Below are 23,922 nucleotides of genomic sequence, written 5' to 3'. Positions count from 1 at the left end.
GGCTTCCTTAACATTTTATTTAACAAAACAACTTTAACACTTCACAACTTGGTTAATAATGGTATATAACCACTTAAATAATTTAACAATGTGGACTTGCTGTATGGCACTTTGAATGTTTAGGACATCTTTACCTTCACCTCTATTCACGAGTGGCATAAAGTATGTGTTTCCTGGTATATCGAAGGCTAATCTAGAATAGTTTTGGTACTCTAAAATGTCTCATCAGGGTATTCCCACACTCACAATGTAGCAATCAGGATGCAGCTCAATGACAATGTGGGAGAAACTACCCAAGGATGGACAAAGGGTCTTGATGGAGCTCATAATGTCAGAAATTAAACACATCAAAGAGAAAACCCTACTGCACAAGACCTACTCAAACAGCTGTAATTATGGTTAAGTTCCTTACACAACTCTACTTAATTCTTTTTACATATCACTGTTCCAGAAACTGTCAAAACAGATGACTCTCAAAGCTTATGAATGCAAGGCATTGCTTAGTATCCATGGGAAAGCTGCAGTAGGCCCAGCTCGCTAGAAGTGACAAAACAAGTCCTACTGTTTGCAGGAAACTATTACAGACAGACAAATGCCTGTCTCCAATACATGTTGAAGCCATTCTTATGAAAGCCAGAGCAGCTGCTGTGATCCTGGTAGAGTATGACCAAACATGTCCCTGTAGGGTCTTTCCACAGGGCAGTGTAACAAAATATAATGCAGGTGGCTAACAATTTATAAATAGTTTGGTTCTGAAAATGGCTTCCCTTCCACAGTAATTTTGAAGGATGCAAAAATGTGTTCAGTCATTCTTATGTCCTTGCTTTTATACAAGCAGTACCTCCATTATCTGTAAAAATCCAAGGAATCTAATTTTCTGTCCCCTCATTATACGGCGAGTTGGGGGAGTAGCAGAAACATTATAAAACTGAAAATCTTGATACATTTCTCACATCCTCCTGCATGCTTAGGGCACAGTGCAGTACCTAGATAAATCAAACCTTTTTTTGATTTTAGACCTGCAACATCTAGCACATGACTGTAATCCAATAGAGAGCCTTTAGTATATTTTCTGTATTCGTGGTGGTGGTGCTGCGGTAGCGTTGTAGCCTCACGATAAGACACTTTCCGGTTCGATTCTCAGCTAGAGCGCGTCTTCTGCGTGGAGACATGCATGAATGGGCGTACCTTCGTTGAAGGTTGTGTGTCAGGGCTGGTAACTCGGCACGTAAAAATCAACTACCAATCATTAGCGGACCGGAGTTCTGCTGTGGCGACCCCTAACCGGGAAAAGCCGAAAGACACAACAACCATAGTTACATACATCTACTGCTTCATTTACACCACGCTTGTCAAATGCTGTAGAACCATTAAGCATCATTTGCTATTGGCCAGTGTGCTAGTTTGAATTTTTTCATTTTTTTTGTCAGCATTGTTATAAATAGTCTAGTAGTCATTTGCAATGAGCTGCTATATTTTGTTAAACTCTGGATTGTGTCATAACTGAATTTGACCTAATTCTACTGGGCTGACTAAAATAAAAGCCCTGCAAAATCTGAGATAAATGTTTTTTTGTTTTTGAATGAGTTTACTTAATGACAGCTGTACACTTTTTTGTGCTTTTAGCAATGTAATGAAAAAATGTGTTTGGACTGCTTTGCGGAGAGTAGCAAGGTAACCAAGTCACTTGTACACTTCCTATTACTGAAGAACCTTGTTTGTTACTGGCCACTGTGTTCATCTGTCAGTGCTGCTACAAACTGCCTGCATTTGCCCAGCCAGTGCTTACAATACTGGTGTTGCAGTGTATACTGCAAACAGGCATCTTGATCCCTTATCTGTCTCAATGACACCTAACTCTCTGTAACCTTATTAATGTGAAAAGCGATGAACAGAAGTGCAGCCGGCAATTCAAAGTAGCATCTAGGAACCCACAGTTGCTCTATGCTGCCCAAAGCCTACAGTTGTTCCACAAACCTCATACTCTACCTCAGTGATTCTGTTCTGTCCATTGTCACAGTTGCAACTTAAGCCAAATCACTTCATTTACTTTATTTAGCCAGGCACTGTACCCCAACCAAACCTAACTTACCTCATTTAGTTCATGTAACAGGAAGTGCATCCCTACCAACTAAACCTAGCATAACTCATATGTTCATATGAAATCCTTCATAAGAAAATCTGTGTAGCTACATTCTGTCATAGTACAGCCCATTAAATATCTCCTTAAATACATACAGTACTCAGAGTAATCCTACTTAATTTTCAAAATCTCTGAACCAAGATGGAAAGTGAACTTGTGTGTTTCCCTTCTTTTGTTAGCCTCACAGCACCTGGCCTCCTTAGGCAGTGTTATAACTGCCTTGTGCACACAGATGAGCTCTTACTCAATAAAAGAAATTCAGTTTGTGAAAAATATAAATATTTAACAAATATGGAGGCATCACTCTGACAAACACAGACTGTGAAGGAAATAGAATTTCCTCACTCCATAATCCCTGACAAAATGTCTTGCACTGACAAAATAAAAAACTAAAAATAACTGCCAAAGCTTCCTAAAACTATGAAGAGCAGGTTCTTGGCAAAAACCCAGCGCCACAACACCTTCAGGCACACTTTCAATAAAGAATTGTCAAGAGTTAAATTATCTAAAATCCAGTACATCAGGCCATTCTAGGAGGAAAATTGCTTTAGTGATCAGTAAACTCAGGCACAATTCCCTTTTCACTAGGCTGGATGAAGACATGGTAACACTGAATTGTCCTCTAGGTGGCAGAATGCCTGGTATCTTTTACCTAAAAAATATGACTATGACATGCTGGTGGGTCCACGTGTGGATGAACGACTTGGGATGCAGAACTCTAAGGGATATGCAGACAAATATGTCAGAATTCTCTCCATACATGACTCCCGAGTAGAAAAAATGTTTAGAAAAACAAGAATTACACTGGCAGCTTAAGTTAAATGCCACTGTTTTACCTGGTTTGAATCATCACATACCTATTGGGAGTGTTTTGAGACTTGCATCCTATTGTGTTTAACACTTATTTTAATTTCATTTTTTGTTTTACACTTTTTAATAATTTCCATTTCTTAACTTCAACTTTTACTGGACTTTGGATTTAATTGGAGGGGAATGCTCATGTGACTTTGTGAGTGGGAGATTTAGAGAATTGAGAGTGCTTTTTGCAGATGTAGTATTGACTCTGAAGTCTGTGTATGTTGTCAGATGAAAGCACTTAATCCTGCTTGTTGTTTTTATGACTTCTTAAACCTATTTTTTCCTGCACACCCGTGGCTACCTTGCCTTCATTTGACCTGGTATTTATTGCTTTTGCTTGTGGATTTGTGCCTTGATTCCTAGTTTTTGCCTGAATAGAATCTCTCCGAAAATGTAAAGGAAACGATAGTTAGCTTCAGCCAATGGCTAAAAGATACAGAACACCAAAAATCCACAAACAGCGAACTGTTGAACTGGAACGGAACACAATAAAAGTCGGCCAAAAAAAGTTAGTGCTATTTATTGTAAATTACACTTTCAGCTAGGGCGATGCCTAGCCTTCTTCAGACAAACAGTTAAAATATGATAAACCAATGCCTTTTATCTAATCAAGTTAGTGATGTCATCATTTAAGCAGTGTTGTTAGTAACCATAACAACATATTATCGCAGCCTACTTTTATGTAAAAAGTTATAACTCATTAACTTATAAAACAGGAAAAAATAAATAAAGCAATGTGCAGTCCTATCTCATCTTGTGTTTAAAAACACACTTTAGTATGTGTACTTATTAAAAACTAAATTATACAAATTTAATAACAATATACTTAAAATACTTAATGAAATTCATACTAAATGAATTAAATTCATAAAAATACTTATGAATTCCCTGGTTCTCCATTGTGTAAATAAAAGGACTAAAAAGTACCTAATTACACAAACGCTGCATTAACAAACCTTTAATTCCTGGTTAAGCTATTATGTACAAAAACTTTATATGTTTACATTGTGTTAAATTTTTATCTATTCAAAGTTAGAAGTTTTAACAAACTTTTAATGGAAATACCATCATTGATCCCTGGGGGCATATGAGCCCTCGTTCGCACTTGCCACTTCAGTTCATCTATTTCAAGCAAAATCTGCCAAGGACCCCCTCGAATATTCTCAATTCTCTGTTGTAAAACTGTGAACCTAAAGGTGTGTGCGGAAAATTCAGAGCAGTGCTTGGCTAGGGCATTGTTAAAATCTTTCTTCTTTATTGCATAACAATGCTCGTATATTCGCTGCCTAAAACGTCAGTAGTAGTTGACTTCATTTGGTCTTCAACCTGTGGGACTGAGTCCCCAGCTACCAACATCTGGGTGGCCCTCATGGAAGGATATTCCAGAGCACCGCAGAGCCAAAGGATGCCCTACTCCTGGATACAATGTCCAATTTGTAATGAGATATGAAGGTACAAGATGAGAACCAAGTAGCTGCAGAACAAATGTCATCCAGCGATGCCCTAGACCAAAAAGCTGCTGAGGTGGCCATGGACCTAGTGGAGCAGGCTTTCATCTGACCCAGAGGGGAAATGCCTCTATCAGAATATGCTCGAATGATACATTGGGAAATCCAGGGAGCAATGGACACTTTAGAAACTGGCTTGCCCAGAAATGGCTTTGAATAGGATAAAAAAAAAACTGATCAGATTTGCGAAAAGATTTTGTTCTGTATAAATAAAACCTCAGTTGCCTATGTACAGCCAACAAGTGCAACTTGTATTCACTCCTATTTTGGAAATTTGGAAAGAAAACAAAGATTGATAGTTTGATTGATACTGGTTTCTGAAGCCACCTTGGGAAGAAAGGCAGGTAACCCTGTCCTTATGAAAAAACATACAAGGAACTTTAATGGACAATGCTTGAAGTTCCAATACTCTCCTAGCAGAAGTGATAGCCACCAAAAATGCAGTTTTCCAAGATAGGAATTGTAAATCTACTGATGCCACGGGCTCAAAGGGAGGGGAGACTAGAGCCCGAAGTACAAAGGTGAGGTCCCATGGAGGTGTAGGATCTTTCACCGGGGGTCTTAAAAGAAAGGTACCTTTATGGAAGGTCTTGCAAAGTCTGGAAGAAGCTAGGGAAGCCATGTTTTCCCCCACATGGAAGTTAGAGATGGCAGCCAGTTGGACTTGAATGGTAGAAGAACTAGCACCTTGGTGAAAGATACCTGCTAGAAATTCCATAACAGCTGAAACCGGAGCCGTAAATGGATCTAGGTCCCGTTGACAGGCACATATAGAGAACAGTTTCCACTTGCTATGATATATTTTTCTGGTAGAAGACTTGTGAGCCACCACCAAAATGGTTTTAACCAGAGGGGATAAACCAGGAGTCCTAATCATTAATGGAAATGGAGCAGCCAAGCGGTGAGTTACAGACTGTCCAGATCTGGGTGAGGAATCCCTGAGGGATGCTAAATGAGATCCAGAACCGGATCTAAGATCCATGGTGCAACTACCAGGTGAGACCAAAGGGAGGGAAACCAGACTTGGTGACGCCAGAATGGGGCAATGAGGATTACAGTGCTCCCCAACCTGCGAGCTTTCTGAAGAAACTTCGGAATGAGAAGTAACCGGCGGTAAGCATAAAGAAGACCAGGCGGCCAAGCATGAACCAGTGCGACTCTGGGGGTTTCCCCCTGAGGGGGGTTCAGAGTGAAGAACTTGCTGCATTTTGCATTGGGAAGGAGATGCGAAGAGATCCCAGTGAGGCCGACCCCACTTGAGGAAGATCGGTTCCGCTACTGAAGGATTCAGAGACCACTCGTAAGGCATCGGAATAGTCCTGCTGAACCTGTCAGCCCAGAATGTTGGACCTTCCTGGAATGTGCATTGTCACCAGAATGAGGCCGGTGGAAATTGCCCATTCCCACACTCATGGCTTCACGACAAAGGGGGTAAGATCTGGTTCCTCCCAGTTTGTTGATATACCAGACTACTGACATGTTGTCTGACTGAATAGCAATAGTCCCTAGAGGACGATGGGCATGAAGGGCCTGCAATGCTAGAAGAACCATCCTCATCACCAGGACGTTGATATGCAAATTGGTCTCTGAAGGGGACTACGTGCCTTGGACAGTTCTTCCCAAGCAATGCCCCCCCCCCACTCTAGCTGGGAAGCGTCCATGGTCACTGTGATTGTGGGAAAGGACAGAACAAAGGGACGACTTTTGACAAGGTCCAGGGGGAGAATCCACCAGTGAAGAGACTATCTGCAAGCCCGGGAAATCCCAACTGGATGGAACAAAGGTAGATCTAGTACAGACCATTGAACTGCTAGCATCTACTGGAAAACTCGCATATGATTGTGGTGGCCACAGAGCCCAGAGCCTGAAGAACTTTCTCCGCTGAGGGAAGATGAGCCTGAAGAATGTAAGAAACACAAAGTCTTAAATTGTGTACCCTTTTCCGGGGTGAGGTAAACCTCCATTTGTATGGTGTCCAACCGAGCTCCTATAAAGTCTAGGATCTGGACTGGAGTCAGTGATGATTTGCTGAGGTATATAGTAACGCCCAGACTGTTCGCCAATACCAGGAAATAGTCTCTGGCTTGGTACAGCAGATGCTTGGTGGGGGCAGCAAGGAGCCAATCGTCCAGGTAAGGAAAGACCTGAATTCCCTGAAGCCTCAGGTGAGTCACTACTACCGCCATCACTTTGGTAAACACCCTGGAGGCTGTGGTGAGATCAAAGGGAAGGGCTTTGAACTGATGATTGGCCTCCAGCCGGAAGCGACGAAACCTGCGGAAGCGCATGTTCATTTTGATACGATGGTACGCATCTTGGAGGTCGATCGAGCACATCCAGTCCTTTTCCTGCAGGTACGGCAGGATGGAATGAAGGGTGACCATCCAGAATTTTTCCTTGGCTACAGATAGGTTCAATATGGAAAGATCCAGAATGGGTCTTGGGTCCCCTGTCTTCTTTGGCACTAAAAAGAACCTGGAATAAATGCCCAATCCAGATTGGTCGGGGGGGAGCAGTTTGTATGACTCGTTTTCTTAGCAGCTCGTCTATTTTCAGTGCTGCTACCTGCCTTTGTGTGGGTGGAAAGTTTGGGAGCTGTTTTGGTGGGAGAGGTGGCTCTACAAATGGGATGCAATAACCTCTGGATATGATTTGCAACACCCAATGGTCTGTTGTTATGGACTCCCACTCTGATGAGTGTAGCAAGAGGTGATCCCAGACTACCTCCAGAGACTAGCAGTCTGCCAGCCCCTCAGGGCTGCTGCACGGGCCTGTCCGAGAACGGTTCTTGAGACCCAACGTTTCTCGGACCTCCCTCTGCCTCTGGGCCAGTTTGATCATAATCCCCTCTGCTTCTGGGGAAAGATGAGTCCTGAGTGTCCCGGGAGAACTGAGATTTCTGGAACTACATGTTCTTTGCCCCTCGCTGATTCCTAGAAAAGGATCTTTAAGGGGGGGGGGGGGAGCAGATCCTGTTGGCAGACAGTGTCTTCCCCTCCTTCTCACTCTGGACCAGCGTTTCACACACAGACTTCCCAAACAGGGAAGAACCATCATAGGGGACATTAGCAAAGGACGCCTTGAAGGTTTCAGAGAAATGACAGTCGGATCCAGGAGTGATGCCTCATGGCAATGCTGGACCTGGCCACCCTGGCGGCTCCCTCCATAGCATGGGAAAGGAGGCGCATGGACATGTTGGCTACTGCCTTTAGAGTGGCCATTCATGCGGAGAACGTCTTCTTGCCCTATGCCAACATGGACTCCAGGGGCGACTCAGCAACACTGTTAACCAGGTCTTGCTGCAGTCAGATGATATGTGCCATATAGTTCACCGCCCTTATGGTAAAGGTTGCTAAAGCATACACCCAATTCCCCAAATGGTCCACAGTCCTCGACTTCCGGTCAGGAGGATGGACCCATAGAGCTCTCTTGTGCAAGCTCGCTCTTTGTGGCAGCTGCCACCATCATAGTATCTACTGGGGACCCCTTACTCCCGCTAGTCCTGTCTCGTGGGGGACTATTTTATCTGGATGCTTGGGAAAAGGCTCCACAGTGTTTGGTTCCATCTATGCCCGAGATGTTATCAGGTCCACAAATGGATCCATGGGAGGGGACACCCAGGAGGTAGATGGACCCATGCAGAATGCCTCTAGGAACACGAGTGTTCCGGGGTTAGTTTTTGGGCAGACTACCTCCCCTTTGATGAAGGAGTTTCATAGATATCTTCGGGGGGTGACCTGGGGGAACCTTCCCCTTCCTCCAAGTCGGTGTCATCCGTGAGGGACTCTGGAGAGGAGTCCAGGTGCCTCCTTTTGCACATCTGTTTACGAGGAGACTCCTCAGTGGGATTCTCTGGGAAGGGACTCGCAAACACGTTGCTCTCAAATGGGAGCTCCCTGAGGCAAGCCAAGCATGGATTATCCCTGAAAGGACAGGAAAGTCAGGGTTGTACCCAGAGCTGAGGGAGTCGGGATGGAGTTCAAGGACGAGATGGTCAGAGGTCTTGAAGCACTCGAGAGGACCCTCTCCACCACATCAAAGGACGTGGGAGAGTGGACGTTGTGAGAAACAAGCAGAGGAGCCGCTCCCTTCGGATCAGACGGGATAGTCATAGCCAAGACTGCGGGAGCAGAGATGCTGAGAGGGAGACTGTGCTACGATAAGCTCGGAGCTGACAGATGATCAGACCCCTAATCAGACCCCGAGGTTACGGCTCCAAGAGCTCAGATCCGATGGACTCAAGGCAATGGCCCAGTGTCAAGGTACAAGGTACTGTTGGAGCCGACCCTCCAACTCAGAGGACCCTCAGATCCAAAGACTCCAAAACAGACAGTCGGATTGGAGAAAGAGTTATAGAGGTGAAGAAAGGCTGCGAGCTCCCTGCTCCGGAGGGACAGGGGGCTAGCAAGACTCCCATCTGGATCTGGGTGCGGATGAACTTCCGCATCATCCTGTCCATCTTGGCCTCACTAAGACTACGGGTTGACTGGGAAGATGGAAGCTACAGACACCAGCCGGCAGTGCCGGTGAGGGAAAGCCCCTGAGAGTGGCTTAGATGTCACCGGTGAGTGGATCCAAGGAGTACTACACCTAGGAGGGGTTTTAGCTTTAGCTGGAGGCCCTGCCGGAGCTAAGCGGTCCAGAGACCTTTTTCTGGATTTGTACTTCCTGCGTTTGTCTCCCTCCCCAGACCTTGTGGTGGGAGTTTGAGCCCCAGTGGCCTGGGGAGAAGTAGAAGCAGGAGCGGAAGATGCTGCTGAAGCAGAAGTTACAGGGACAGCTGTCCCCAATGAAGGGAGCAAGCCCTTCATGATTAACTTAGCCCTCCTGTCCTTCAGAGCCTGTGGGTTGAAGCCCACGCAGATAGGGCAGGAGCTAAGTAAGTAGGTTGCGCCCAAACATACTACGCACAGAGTGTGGCCATCGATTGGGGAGAGTTTATGGCCACACACTGTGCACTTCCTAAAGACTGGCTTGGGGGTCTCAGCCATCTTAGGACACAACAAAAACCCCACAAATCTCCACAGACACTAACACACACACACATTCTCACTCAAAGAGAAGTGGGAGCGGGAAGGCCAAAGGGAAAATTACTACTTACTATATATTTTTTTTTAACTTGGAAAACAGACGGACAACGCGGGTATAGGGAGATTAAAAGTTAAGAAAGGGAATAACCTACTCTCTCACCTTAAAGGGAAAAGGCAGTAAACTTACCCAAAAAAGCCTGGAGCTCAGCAACCACGATGAATAGCTTTTCAGGGGTAAATGAGATCTGAGGGAAGGAAGGAGACAGGGGAGCATTATGGGTAAGGGGAGGGAGTTTGGAGCTCAGATCAGATGCTAGTGATGCGGCCATTTCGGATCTGATTCAGATCCGAATACCCACAGGTTGAAGACCAAATGAAGTCAACTACTTCACATATGATTTTGTCCATCCAGGAAAGAATACCTTGAAGACAGCTGGATACAGCAGTTTGAATCTCACACCTGCATGATGACACTTCCTGAACAATTAAATAAATTTGCTCCTCTTCTGTCTGGTGTACGAGTAATCATTCTCCACAAACACTCTGCTGTCTCCCACTTTTAATATTTTGTCCTTCTGCCACAATGTTGTAAGAATCAACTCCTTCTGCTGGTAGGATTGCATCTTTACTATTAAAGGTCTACGCTGCTTTCTTATAGCCAAGTTTGGATACATACTATGTGCCTTTTCAACTAACAATTCGTGCTGTAGAACACCAATCTAGTTGCTTATTTGTGCTTTCATAAAATTAATGCATTCTGTTCCTTCTAGCTTTTCTGGTATAGCTGAAAAATCTCTGTTTTTTCCTATGTGCTCTGTCTTCTAATTCTAATACTTTTTGAAACATCACTTCTTGGGCAGTCTCATATTCAGCCAGCTTTTTCTTTATTTCGATCCGATTTCTGCAGCTTTAGCATCTCATTTTAATATCTGTTTAAAGCTTCTTTTTTTCCAGCCATTTGTTGTTTGTGTTGATATACTCCATCAGTGTTGTGTTTATTTTAACCAGGTCTGTATGCAGTTGCCCTGTACCTTCCTGTAGGTTACTGGAAGTCATGTCTGAAGGTTGCATTGCTTTTTGCTGAACAGCTGCAGAACTTTCCCCAGTCAGTGTTTCTTCCTCACTTTTTTGTAGCTGATATTTTTCCAGGTCTTCTGCATTTCTTTATTCCCGACATCCAAGCAGTGCACTTACTATCCACTTACTGAAATTTGCTCATAAACAAAGTGTACTGGCCTTCTCTTCTGAGTTTCTGTATTCACACTAGGAGAGCTAGAAACAAGCTGTTACTCAATGTGCAGCCATTCTGGAAGTTGAATAACAGTGGGCCTTAACATGAATATCTTTGGTATGCCTAAAGTAACTGGTAGGTAGTAACAACCTTCTCACCGTCACGCACACTCTGGGTTCTCTGGATCACTCAGACGCTGAACCAGCATACTCGACTAGTGTTAGGACCCAAATGTATGCAACAGTTAAAGCAGTTTTCATGCGACACTCAAATGCTTTAAAGTGATCCAACAGCGAGGCTACTTCGTCTTAGCTGAATTTTTGAAACAGTGTGCTCACGAATTACAATAATGCTTTGTTACGATGGTCTGGCCTGAAGCCATGATTACCTGGGAAGATCACATTACCTAGTACATAAAAGAGGTTCTGTTTATGAATGCATTTTTTCAAGTATTTTGGAAAGAGAAGTAACATGAGTATGGACAAAAAGCTAGACAGGTCAAGGGAAGCACCTCCCTTGCGTATGGTAGCGATTTATGACAGTTTCCAAAGGGTGGAGATATAAAACTCCTGTTATAAACGGGCTGGCTAGAATAGATACCAAGTATGCCACAGCTTCAGGAGCAATTTTAAGACATTTTGATGACAGACTGTCTTCTGCAAATGTAACTGGTTTTAGTATTAAGAGAACCTTTCTCATTATTTTGGGAAGTACAGGCTTAGGACAGAAGTATTTTTTTTAATTATGGCTTTTGTCATTTTTGCCTGCACTTTTAAAAATGTACCTGTGGCTAAAATGAAATATGAATTTGGATGGGATTTTAATATTAGACTGTGAAGGAAAAGTTTTTTCCCCCAAAGTGTGAGACAATTGTTTAAAGCAATCCAGAAGCTTTTCACTTTGCTACTGCTGTTAGGTTTGTGCAGTCATTTTTTCCTGTTTAAATTACTTGGCATCTTATCTAGGTTTCTTATGTTATGGCAATGTTGGTGGCTGGTGTTTGCTTTGTTTTTTTGCAACTTTTTCCAAGTTTTGTTTACTTGTTAGCAAATGCTGTTTGATACTGCAGAATGATTTTTTAAAGTGTGGAGCTAGTGAGTGGAGTATAGTGAGAAAGGTGTCAATGAAAACAACAGTTTCATCTATTGACAGGAATTATTTTGGGGCAGAGAGTCCAGCTGCATTAAGTGATATGAATGTTTCTTTGTTGAGTTTGGCGTGATACCTGCTTAAACTGTATTTTTTTAAAGAGTTTTGGTTTTACCCCATATGGTATAGCAAGAGCAACACATCAAGTTAGGTAATATCCCAAAGCTTGCATTATTAAGCTAGAATCATCAGCTAATGTCCAGTCAATGACGCTTTCCTTGTCAGACAGTTTGACAAATTGAGTTTTGCCAAAAAGGGTGAGGTTGGGTAAAGACGCTTTAGAGTTTGTCTATGTCTTCTCATTGTTTCATGGTTTCTGTTACCCACAAAATGAAGTCTTCTGATATAGAGATGTTGCTGATAAGTTTATACAGTGGTGTCAAACATGCATTTTGTAATTATTTGCATTAAAAAGAGCTTAAAGATTTCAGGATTTAAGGATTTTGAAGTGCATAATGGACATTCTGCTGGCTTTGTTTAGTGTTACCACTGGTTTAAATTGTGTCATATCCTACTGGGATGATGTCTATTTTTATTTGCAGTTTTAACCAGGTTTCTGTAGTTAGTATGTCCAGGGAGTAGGCTGTTATTCAGGAGTGTAGCTCAGTGGCTTCAATGTATACATGCTGCCACATCCATATGGGATATCTTTAAGCCAGCAAAGTTTTTCCATACATGAAAGTGTTGTCAGGGTGCTACTAAATGGGCCTGTGTTGGAACGGATATCTCCATGAGACTGCAGTAGAAGAGGTAATGGAATGTGCTGATGTTTAGGTGAATTTTGGTTTGAATTTAGGTATTAGTACCAGTCAAAGCAGTTTGAATTGCAGATACTTTAGGTTTACTAGGTCTGTATAAGACAGATTATACAGCTAGGTCTAGTGTAGTGATGTTATTAGCTGATATGGTTTTAGTAAGATGGGCACTGGTAAAAAGTAAATGTTAGGATAATAGCCTACTATGTGGGGATACATTTTTGTGGTCTCTGTTACAAATAGGTGCAGAGCATTATGGCATGGGAATTCATAAAACATTTGTCTACTGATGCTATGGTCAGCTGAGTGATAACATAACAATTATGTAATAATAGTTCATTGTGTTTAAGAATGTGAAAACTATCCAAGTATGTCGTGAGGGAACCAAGACAGAAAAGAGGTGTTGACTGTTGCACTGAGAATACATGTTGGAGAAGGACTCACATCAAGAGAAGTGGTGCAATGGGGTGTGTTTAGTGGAGCACACAATGATCAAGTGGCAAAGAAAAGGGTGGAGCTATGAACTAAGTCAGAAATGATGTCAGAAGAATGGCAGCAGGGGAGTGGAAGGGGGACCAAACCAATGTCTGCAGAAACAGTTAAGATATGGCAGACCCCACAACAAGGAATGTGTTAACTACAAGGCTAAAAGACGGCTAAAGTCATGGTCAGAACTACACTAACAAGATATCATTCTTGCTGAAAACATTTGGTTTAAAGTAAAATATGATGTGTTAACTGCAGTCAGCTTTAATGTGAGAAAACCACATTCTAGGGGTGAAGTATGCATCCCTTAGATGATTTTACTTTGGTGCAGAAGGGTGGAATGGGACAAAGCGATACGATAAAAGTAAAGGGGCTCCTGGTGGCAATCTGTACAAGCAGCAAATGGATAACTAAGATGACAAGAAAAATCAACTATACAGCTTGGAATGAAAGGCAACATCAGCCAGTATTTACAGAGCTCAACATGCACATGTCCCACAAGACGGCAACTCTAAGTTTTTCATTTTTTTTGTTTTCTATTCAACTGTACTGTAGTTCTGCAATGTGAGGGTATCTGTACTGCTGTTAAGAGAACTCTGCAATGAAAGTTCCAGTACAGGATGGTTCAGCTGCCTGTCCTAAACAGAGTGGGGATGGTGGGGGAACTCTACGGGTGACATGTGACACCATCTATGTTATCACCTGCAACACTGACAAGATCTCAGGACAGTCACTAGGCAAAATTTCAGGTAACAGATATTCTCACTGAAATCACATATTTAGGATGGGACAAAATTCATCCATCACATTCAAAATGTGGAAAAGGCAAAAGCAGAAGTTTTTTGCCTTTCTCTGAAGAGAAAACAGGCCTTATAAACCCCTTTGCAGATGACTGACTGTTACTGTAGAAGCAATGAACATTGCTAAGATTGCATTGTCCCTAAATGGACCTCTTTTTGAGGGGCACCAACCACTTTTAAGAAGCAGTCATCAGTAGTGATTGCTAATTACCCACAGGACCAATGTTGGTGGCTCTTCAAGGCTAAGTCAGACTCAAAGAACAGTCTTCCCAAAGGCAGTCCAGCAGGATACAAAAAACTGTTACTGCTGCAACAATGGAGTCATCCTCGTCATCCTCTAGGAGGTCTTACTGAGGGGAGACAACACTTCATGATGCTCGAAGACCCTCCAAACTACAAATGGACTTCTTCATGGGATACTGAGAAAAACAGTGGCATCTTAGAAATCCTTCAACAATCACCACTGATTTCCTCTTGTGGACATTTTCAGTTAGGTCTTCGAATACCCGTGCAACTTCTCGTTATGGGGCAGTGTCTAGGACACAACATCCGGCACAGCAAATGGATGAGCCCACTGCAAAGGCCACCACATTACCAAATGCAAATTTACACTGGACTATGACAAAGCCTGATGGGAAAGACTCAGAAGCATCTCTTCCAGCACCTCTTTGATCCTAACCTCAGTTCAAAGGTCATCGGACAACTTTTACAGAGTCTGATACCCGAAGAAGGTGTGGAAGTAAGACAAAATTACTGGGCTCAAGTTTCACTGTGACAGAGAACAAAATATTAACCCACCCTGTTCAAAGCTTTGTACCCCTAAACAGGAACCTAGCTGAAAATGTACCGAGATGTCTTGGATCCCTGAATAAACAAAGATCACAAAAGGCTAGCTTCCTGGAGGTGTAAACCTTGGCACTAGATGATTGTTACGGTTGAAATGATACCCTGACCCCATACACAAAAATGGGAAAAATGGGTTGTGGAAGGATGGATGACTAATTTAGTAAATTCCTTAATAACCTGTGCATAGCATTTTATAAAGGATAACTAACATGTTCTGCAACTGTTATCAGAGCTACTAGCTAACATAGCAGAGCTTTTTCTTTTTTAAGATTCCAGCACACTAAGTACTGAACATCACAGGGGTAAAGATGGGATGTGATGGTTTCTAAATACTGCAATATTACACTAGTGATGTACATACATCATTCTGTGATTTTGTACTGACACAGTGGATATAAAAAAGTGTACACACCCCTGTTACAATGCCAGGTTTTTGTGATATAAAAACAATGAGTCCGCAATAAATCATTTCAAAACGTTTCCAGCTTTAATGTGACCTATAACCTGTACAATTCAATTGAAAAACAAATCTCTTAGGGGAAAAAATATAAAAAATAAAAAATGTACAATAAGCTGGTTGCATAAGTATGCACACCCTTAAACTAATACTTTGTTTTGTGTATGCACCCTTAAACTAATACTTTGTTGAAGCACCTTTTGCTTTAATTACAGCATTCGGTCTTCTTGGGTACACACCTGCTGTCAATTAAAGAGACTCTGATTAACCCCAAATAAAGTTCAGCTGTCCTAGTAGGATTTTCCTGACATTTACTTAGTTGCCTGCTACAGCAAAAGCCATGGTTTGCAGAGAGGTTACAAAGCATCAAAGGGATCTCATTGTTGAAAGGTATCATATGTCCACAGCATTGGATACACCACGGAACACAATGAGGACAGTCATAAAAAAGTGGAGAAAATATGGGACAACAGTGACGTTGCAAAGAACTGGACGTACCTCCAAAAGTGATGAAAAGATAAGACGAAAACTGGTCAGGGAGGCTGCCAAGAGACCTACACCGGAGGAGCTGCAGGAATTTCTGGCAAGTACTGATTTTACTACAAGTGACAACAATCTCCCATATTGTCCCTATGTCTGGCCTATGGGGTAGGGTTGCAAGACAAAGCCTTTTCTTACACAGAAAAACATCCAGGTCCGGCTAAAATTTGTAAGTGTTATGGTCTGATGACAGCAAGGTTGTACTTTCTGGCCACAATTTCAAAAGGTACATTTGGCGCAAAAACAACACTTCACATCACCAAAAGAACACCATCACCCACTGTGAAGCATGGTGGTGGCAGTATCATGCTTTGGGGTTGCTTTTCTTCAGCTGGAACTGGGGCTTTAGTCAAGGTGGAGGGAATTATGAACAGTTCCAAATATTAGTCACTTCTGGCCCAAAACCTTCAGGCGTTTGCTAGAAAGCTGAAGATGAAGAGGAATTATACCTTTCAACACGACAATGATCCCAAGCATACATCCAAAACAACAAAAGAATCACCATAAGAAAATTTAAGTTTTGGAATGGCCCAGCCAGACCCCAGACCTAAAACCAATTAATCTGTGGGATGAGCTGAAGAGGGCTGTGCACAACAGATACCCTTGCCATCTGACAGATTTGGAGCACTTTTGCAAGGAAGAGTGGGCAAATATTGCCAAATCAAGATGTGTCATGCTGACAGACTCCTACCCAAGAAGACTGAATGCTGTAATCAAATCAAAAGGTGCTTCAACTTATTGTGTGTTTTTTTTTTTCATTTTTAACAGGGCGTGCACACTTTTTATATCCACTGTATGTTCCTTTTCAAAGGATCTTGTTTACTAGTTTCAGGGACCCTAAAGGGTACAACTATAGCTCTCTACAACACTTGCAATTATTTGGCATCTAAGGAGTGGATGGGGATTTTTTCAGCACCTCAAAGATTAAACACACTGTGAGTTACACAAACACCTCTTATCTGGAAAGGTGGATTAGATAACTTGAAGGAATTCACATGGAATTTTAGAAATTATGGAAGAGATCACTTTAATTCAACTGGAACTAACTATAGAAAGCACAGAATTTTGGATATGTCCACAACTCTACAAATAAACATAACTGTCTGGAATCCCACCTGTTCGAAAAGGAAACTGCTGTCAAAAAACATCCCTGTGTACAAAAGTCCAAGCACTACATTTCATCAATATAACCAAGGATTAGTTTGTCAATGTGAGATTAGATATATAACAAATGAGTATAACAGCTGTGTGTATATTAGGTTCTTAAAAAGGGAGTTAAGTTCATAGTGTTGCGTATTTTTTCATACTTGGATTCGGTTGAGATTTTGACATTCAATTCATTCCAATAATTGGAGTGTAAGAGAGATGACTGGTATTTGATGCTTGATATTAACTTGTATGCTTGGGAGATAAGATTTTGATGACTGTTTGGGTTGTTTTTAATCTCCTGTTCATCACTTTTGATATTGGAGAATTTAAGTACTATTAGTGATTTAAGTTGTCCAAGTACCTTAATCTAATTCCATGAAGATATCCTTAAGTATTTCCATTAATTCATAATTACCAAACACCCTCCACAGTCTAGCTCTCAATTATATTCACCAAGTCATCCCATTATTCTACATTTGCAACGGCATCCATGCTGTAAATATTGTAAATGATTTCCTTATCTCCCCCTTACTATGCCTGTCTATATATAGTGACTTTACAATTTCTTCTCTTAATAAATGGCTACACTTCATTCCTTTTTTCTTCCTACTTAATGGGGTCCATTGCAGTTATTGTTTATTATCACATTGCTGTATTCGAAACTGTACCACCATTTTCATTGTTGCAATGTTCTGCGTTACAAACGGTTACAAAGCTGTTTCTTGTTTATCTATATCAAAATTAATAAAAATTAAATTTGAAAAAAAAAAAACAGAGTATGACAATACGAAGAAAGCATTTCTTTGAGAGGGGCATTGCTGAGCATTTATCTACCACTACTGATTAAAGCTAGAAGAACCAGATGAGACTATACAAATGCTGTCTGCCACATTTGTTCTATGAACAGTAATTCATATGCGAGTAGAATTACTTTGAAGCCTAAGCAGCTTAAGTACGTGTCAACTTTTAACAGTCAGTGCAGCAGAAAAGTGAGTCAAGTGGGCACAAATGGCACTGTTTTTTATCTGATTCTAAGAAAGATAACACAGAAGGTAATAAATATTTTACCTATAACAGATGGAGATGCAGTTTTACTGCATTTTTTAATCCTCCTGGCAGCCCAGCATCAGCACTCTTATGATTCAAATCAGCCCATTATCTGTCATCCAGACAGAGATCAGGGGGTTTCTGAACAGCTCCCAAGTCTCTCTCTCTTGCAAATGTCTGCTATACTACCCCTCCTACATACACCCCTCATATGGTCACTTTATAGACACACTGTTGTAGAACCAAGCACACGTTCCCTGACAGCATGATGAATGCTATACTCCAACACTCCAGCAACAGTCAGCACTAGACGAATGGGCCCAGAATGGGCAAACCAGCATCATCTGCTCACTCCTACCCTCCTGGTCATCTTCTCCAGTGCAAACTCAGGTTGTCTAGGGTTATCCTTCCAGGCCATGGAAACAAAAGTGTTAAATCTGCAAGAATGAATTAATGAAGTGGGTAGTGCTTACATTTAAATACCATTAGGGCACAACATTTATATGGATGTTAAAAATAAATGTACATTCTGAAACTAAATGTTTACTACAGCTCTTTATATGAGAACCTTAGATCTTCGGGTCTTCTGAATACTGGCATCTCTAAATGCAAATGTTTCTGTGTTGGAAAAAAGGACAATATTACATACATGCAACAAGAACTTGAAGGACACCTATAAACATTATGCTAACAATGCACTGTTCAAACACAGTAGTAATTAGATCTTGATCTTCCATTTAAGTTCTTCATATTATGAACTGTGCAGAACAGTGTGAGGTAACTTACCTGCTACACTGTCATGCTGTGCAGGTAAGAATCAGTGTGAACTAAAGGGCTTTTCTCCCTGACCTGTAACTATGCTTAAGAAGTGTTGCTAAAATTAATAATGAACTTGTGACACCAATTCTATTACAAGCAGGTTTTATTCATTACCATGTTACAGCCTAAGAAATGACATGTCATGTCTAAAAGCTGACTCTCTTGTTTCAGTGCATTGTTTTTGTTAAAATTTATTTTTTTTAACTTTTCTGACCATTACTGTTTCAGAAATGTAATACACTGCAACATGAAACCCTAAACTTCAAAGAAGCAGAAACTCGGACAGCAAATAAATAGTTTGGTGGGCATTTTTGTCAAAATACCACCATGTACTGCTACCCTTAATTCCAACAATAACACACAAGTCACTGCTACTTCACAATGAATACTTAAAAAGGTTTACTTTTTAATTCACCTTACCTCTTTTAAGCCATTAAGCCCTGTAGGGGTTTCTGAAGTTGGTGCCCAGATTTTCACGTCATGATCCAAACCACTGGTTGCCAGAACAGGTAAATGAGGGTGAGGTTCTAAACAGTTCACCTGAAACATTTGGTTTTAAACACAAAGCATTTATTTGCAAACAAACACATATTTAATAAAGACAAAACATTCAAAGTTCAAGTGCTGCCTACTGTTCAAGAGCCTTCCCAAGCAAAACAATGCAACAGACAACTCCCCTGGTAAATGCCAGCTTCAGTGTCCTTCTTGACCATGATTATATTTATTTATTTAATTTAATTTAATTTTATATTATATTAAAACAAGCCGTGAAACAGATCAGTGGAGCAGATGTTTTCTGTTACTGTAGGAAGTCAGTAAGTTACAGCAGCATGCAATTTTAGACCAGCTTCATAAATTAAGCCTCAAAACAACTTTTTATAAGTCACAAAAACACAGAGTTTCTTATAATTACAATAGTACTGCCACATGGAAATGTCTACCAAAAGCCAGGACCTACTAATTCTATGAATAATAAAAAAAACACTTACCCACTGCTCATTTCGATATCTGTACAGGAAACACGTGGACACAACTAGAAGCAGGGGTGCATGCTCACAATCCCTAAACTCTGCTGAATCTTTACTCAGACAATTTCAGTACCCCATCACTCTGCTTCTAATTACACCATTTTCACTGACAACAGAAGGGAAGACACGCGACACTGGTCTGGTAACCAACAAGTAATCTCCATTCCTTGTAACCATGCCTCCAATTAGGAACCCAACTGGAGGTCACACTAAACTCCCTGTGCCCACTATATATTTAGTAGAACTTAACATTGTCAACAATAACTACAGATCCTTTTTGCAAAACGTTTGTTTACTAAACATTTGATTAGCAGGTTAAGACTAAGTAAGGGGATAATTTCAGAGTTGTGTTTGTGGGTCAGAATGCATGCGTGCGCTCTTGCTCGAGTGTCTGTTGATTAGAGTTAGAGCTGGGAATGGATTAGGGATAATTTTAGTGTAGTGGGTCTCTGAATGTTCATCTGTCTTCAATGTGTGTGTGTGTGTCTTGATTAGTGGTAATATTAGGAAAAGGTTTTCTTTCAAGGTAAAGTACAGGGTTATGGTTAAAGAGGACAGGGTGATCCAAAGCCCTGCCCACTTTAACCTTGTCCGCAAACTCTAATCTTCCACATTACCCCCAAAGCATCCTTTCCTTAGCAGTACCACTCACTATTGAAATGATGCTTGCCACGGTCATATTTATTTTTTATTTATTTTTACTTAGATTCACTGATCAGAAAAGACCTTCTGCTGTTCTTTTCAATCAGTGAATGTTTAGCTGAGAGTTAGGTGAGTGATGTTGCTGATCTGCAGTGATCGATGAAAGTGATGATGCTCCTTTACACACACACACGTGCTGAAAAACAAATCTTGGAATGATTTTTTGGATGAAGCATGCAACAAAATGACTTTGCATTTTGATATTTTTGAGTGTTGGAGCGGTTTTATTGAGATATTTTTCCGTACACTACAAGACTTTGTACAACCTTATTTTTTTTTAATTTGATATACTATATATATATATATATATATATATATATATACACACACACACACACATGCATACACATATACACAAACACACACACATATATACACATATGGTTACCTATCAAAACATCTACTCTTCATAACATCTAAACTCAAAACATCAAGACCATAACATCTAAACTTCAAAACATCTAAAACTCATAACATCGAATCTCAAAACATTGAAAACTATAAATAAAGTACAGTTTTGTACCTACCATAAATGTAGATGTTCGAGTGTATACACTGCTGCAGTCATTACACTTGGATTATCCAGCCGTCAGGCGGTTCCCCAGTTGGCCTGAGTTCCAAAGTCTTGGTCCGGCGTCGGTTGCTGTCACCTCCTCCCTGACATCAGTGCGACAGGGGTATACAAGATGCAGCCGACGCCATTTTCTTCAGTTTTTCTTGCCCCAGATGTCAGGTGCCTCTAAATAGGTAGGCAATTCCAATTGCTAATAAAACATACATAAGAAAAGCAAAAAACAACTTACAGCTACCAGCAAATACTCCCCATAGGTAGCAAGGGTAGAAGACATAGGTACGTACCAGCCAGTAAGAAGGGAAGGAGGGAGGGTAACCTGGACTGCAGCAGTGTATACACTCGAACATCTACATTTATGGTAGGTACAAAACTGTACTATGTTCATCGTGTTACACTGCTGCAGTCATTACACTTGGGTAGAATCCCAAAGCTGAGGTAGGGTGGCTGGTTCTATAAGGCATTAGGGGTGGCTATAAGGCCCTGCAGCACTGCAGTGGTGAAGCCAGCTCTGGATTTAGAGTATAGAGGCAGATGGTAATGCTTGGTGAAGGTATGTACAGAACTCCAAGTTGCTGCTTCCAGAATATCCTTAGTAGGTACTCCTCTGAGGTAGGCAGTTGAAGTGGCTGTTGCCCTAGTGGAGTGAGATGTAATGCTGCTAGGTACAGGTTTCCCATGGTGTGTATAGCAGAAACGTATACAATGTCCTATCCATTTTGAAATAGTCTGTTTTGAAATGGCTTTTCCCTGTGCTCCTGCAGCATATGCTATCAATAATTGCTCAGATTTTCTGAAAGCTTTGGTTTTGTCCAAGTAGAAGCGTAACTGCCTGTGAATGTCCAAACAGTGCAATAGTCTATCCCCTTTATTCTGTGGTTTAGGATAAAAAGCTGGCAGGTGAATAGTTTGGTTTAGAGCCACAATGGATACCACCTTTGGCATAAATGTAGGGTTAGTTCTTAAAGACACCCTGTCCTGGTGGAAAATGAGGAAAGGTTCCACTGCCATTAGTGCCTGTAATTCTGAAACTCTTCGTGCTGATGTTATTGCCAGGAGCAGAGCAGTTTTCCAAGAGATATATTTTAATTCTGCTGTGTTAACTGGCTCAAAAGGAGGTAAAGTTAGTTTTTCCAAAACAAAGTTGAGGTCCCAAGTTGGAGTAGGTGCTCTATGGGGCGGTCTTATGTTTTTAGCCCCTCTGAGGTACTGTTTTAACAGAGGATTAGAAAAAAATTGGTGGATCCGTGTTGTAATGAGCAGAGATGGCAGAGGCGTGGATCTTGATGGATGAGAAGGACAGGCCTTTGTCCAGCATCTCAGTTAAGTATTGTAGTATCTGAGGAATGTTTGGGACAAGTGTGTCAAGGCTGTGAGCTTGGTTCCAGGCACAGAATCTCTTCCATTTATCCGAATAGGCTTTCCTGGTACTAGGCCTTTTGGCCTCCAGAAAGACATCCATAACAGCCTTGGAGAGAGGCATTGCTTGCTTGACTAAGGAATCTTCCATGCAGCTAGGTTTAAGGTCTTTAGCTGGCTGTGTAGTATTTGATTGCTGTCCTGAGTCAGCAGATGTGGGATTTGAGGCAAAATCCAGGGTGGTTCTTGTGCTAAGCTCCTTAAGACTGGGTACCAGTACTGGCGTGGCCAGTCTGGTGCAATCAGAATTATCTTTGGCTCTTCTTGCCTGGCTTTTATGAGTACCTTTGGCAGAAGAGGTAGTGGTGGGAAAGCGTATACTTGTAGGTTCTCCCAGCTGAGAGGGCATCCACTTTCCATACTTGTGGATGGTAACTCCTTGTGCAGAATTTTTGTAGCTGGCACTTTATTGGGGATGCAAACAGATCTATATCCGGGCTCCACCATTTCTGTGTTATCATTCTGAATATTTGATTCACTTCCCATTCGTGGGGATCCATGAGGTTTCTGCTTAAGTCGTCTGCCAGTGTGTTTTTCTCTCCTGGCAGGAATTGTGCTTGCAGATGAACTTGAAGGTTTATAGCTGTGTTCCACAAGGTCATGGCTTGTCTGCATAGGGGGTAGGAGTGAGTGCCCCCTTGCTTATGTACCACATAACTGTGGTGTTGTCTGTCTTTAGCAGTAGTTGTCCTGGATGCAGCAGGTCCTTGAAGGCTATAAGGGCATTTTGTACAGCTAGCATCTCTTTTTGATTGATGTGAAGATGCCTTTGTTCTGCGGGCCACGTGCCCTGAATACATTTGCCTGCCATGTGTGCTTCCCAGGCGTAATCAGATGCATCTGTTGTCAGTGTTTGCCTGGCTGTGGGTTGTGTAAAAGGCTGTCCCTTGTTGAGGTGACAAGCTTGAGCCCACCATTGAAATTCCTGTTGAAGGCAAGGGATTAGTGGTATAACTGTTTCCAAACTTTGACAGTGTTAAGACCATACATTCTTTAGGTACCATTGTAGTTTCCTCATATGCAGTCTGGCATATGGAATTAGTAGTATGCAGGAAGTCATATAACCCAAGGCCTGCAGAACTTTTCTTGCAAGGAGTTGGGTCTTTGTTGCCATCAGTTGAAAGTATTGAGTCAGTTGTCCTTGCTTGTCTGGCGTGAGATAAGCCATCTGGGCCGTTGTGTTCAAGCTGGCACCCAGGAATATAAACTCTTGTGAGGGCACTAGTTTTAATTTCTTTTCATTTACTGTGTACCCCAGGCAACTTAATAACTTTTTTACAAACGCTAGATGCTTTAGAAGAATGTCCTTGCTCTCTGCTTGAATCAGGCAGTCGTCCAGGTACGGAAAAATTTGAATTCCTTTCTGTCTGCAAAATGCAATTAC

At 41.7% G+C, this 23,922-nt stretch overlaps 1 protein-coding gene across 1 annotated transcript in view; it reads right to left on the bottom strand.

Moving 5' to 3' along the window:
- The window catches only part of DCAF8 (DDB1 and CUL4 associated factor 8), a 1,751,511-nt gene that overhangs the window by 230,048 nt on the left and 1,497,541 nt on the right, over nucleotides 1–23,922 (bottom strand). The window contains exon 12 of the mRNA XM_044059248.1: nucleotides 19,239–19,358. Within this exon, the coding sequence (XP_043915183.1) occupies nucleotides 19,239–19,358 (120 nt within the window). The remainder of the gene's footprint in view (nucleotides 1–19,238; nucleotides 19,359–23,922) is intronic.

The sequence above is a fragment of the Protopterus annectens genome, chromosome 17.part0 (genome assembly GCF_019279795.1).
Source record: "Protopterus annectens isolate FY-2018-M chromosome 17.part0, PAN1.0, whole genome shotgun sequence".
In the NCBI taxonomy this organism is placed as follows: domain Eukaryota; kingdom Metazoa; phylum Chordata; order Ceratodontiformes; family Protopteridae; genus Protopterus; species Protopterus annectens.
The sequence above is the reverse complement of the archived record's forward strand: the minus strand, read 5'-3'. Positions and strand labels throughout refer to the sequence as shown.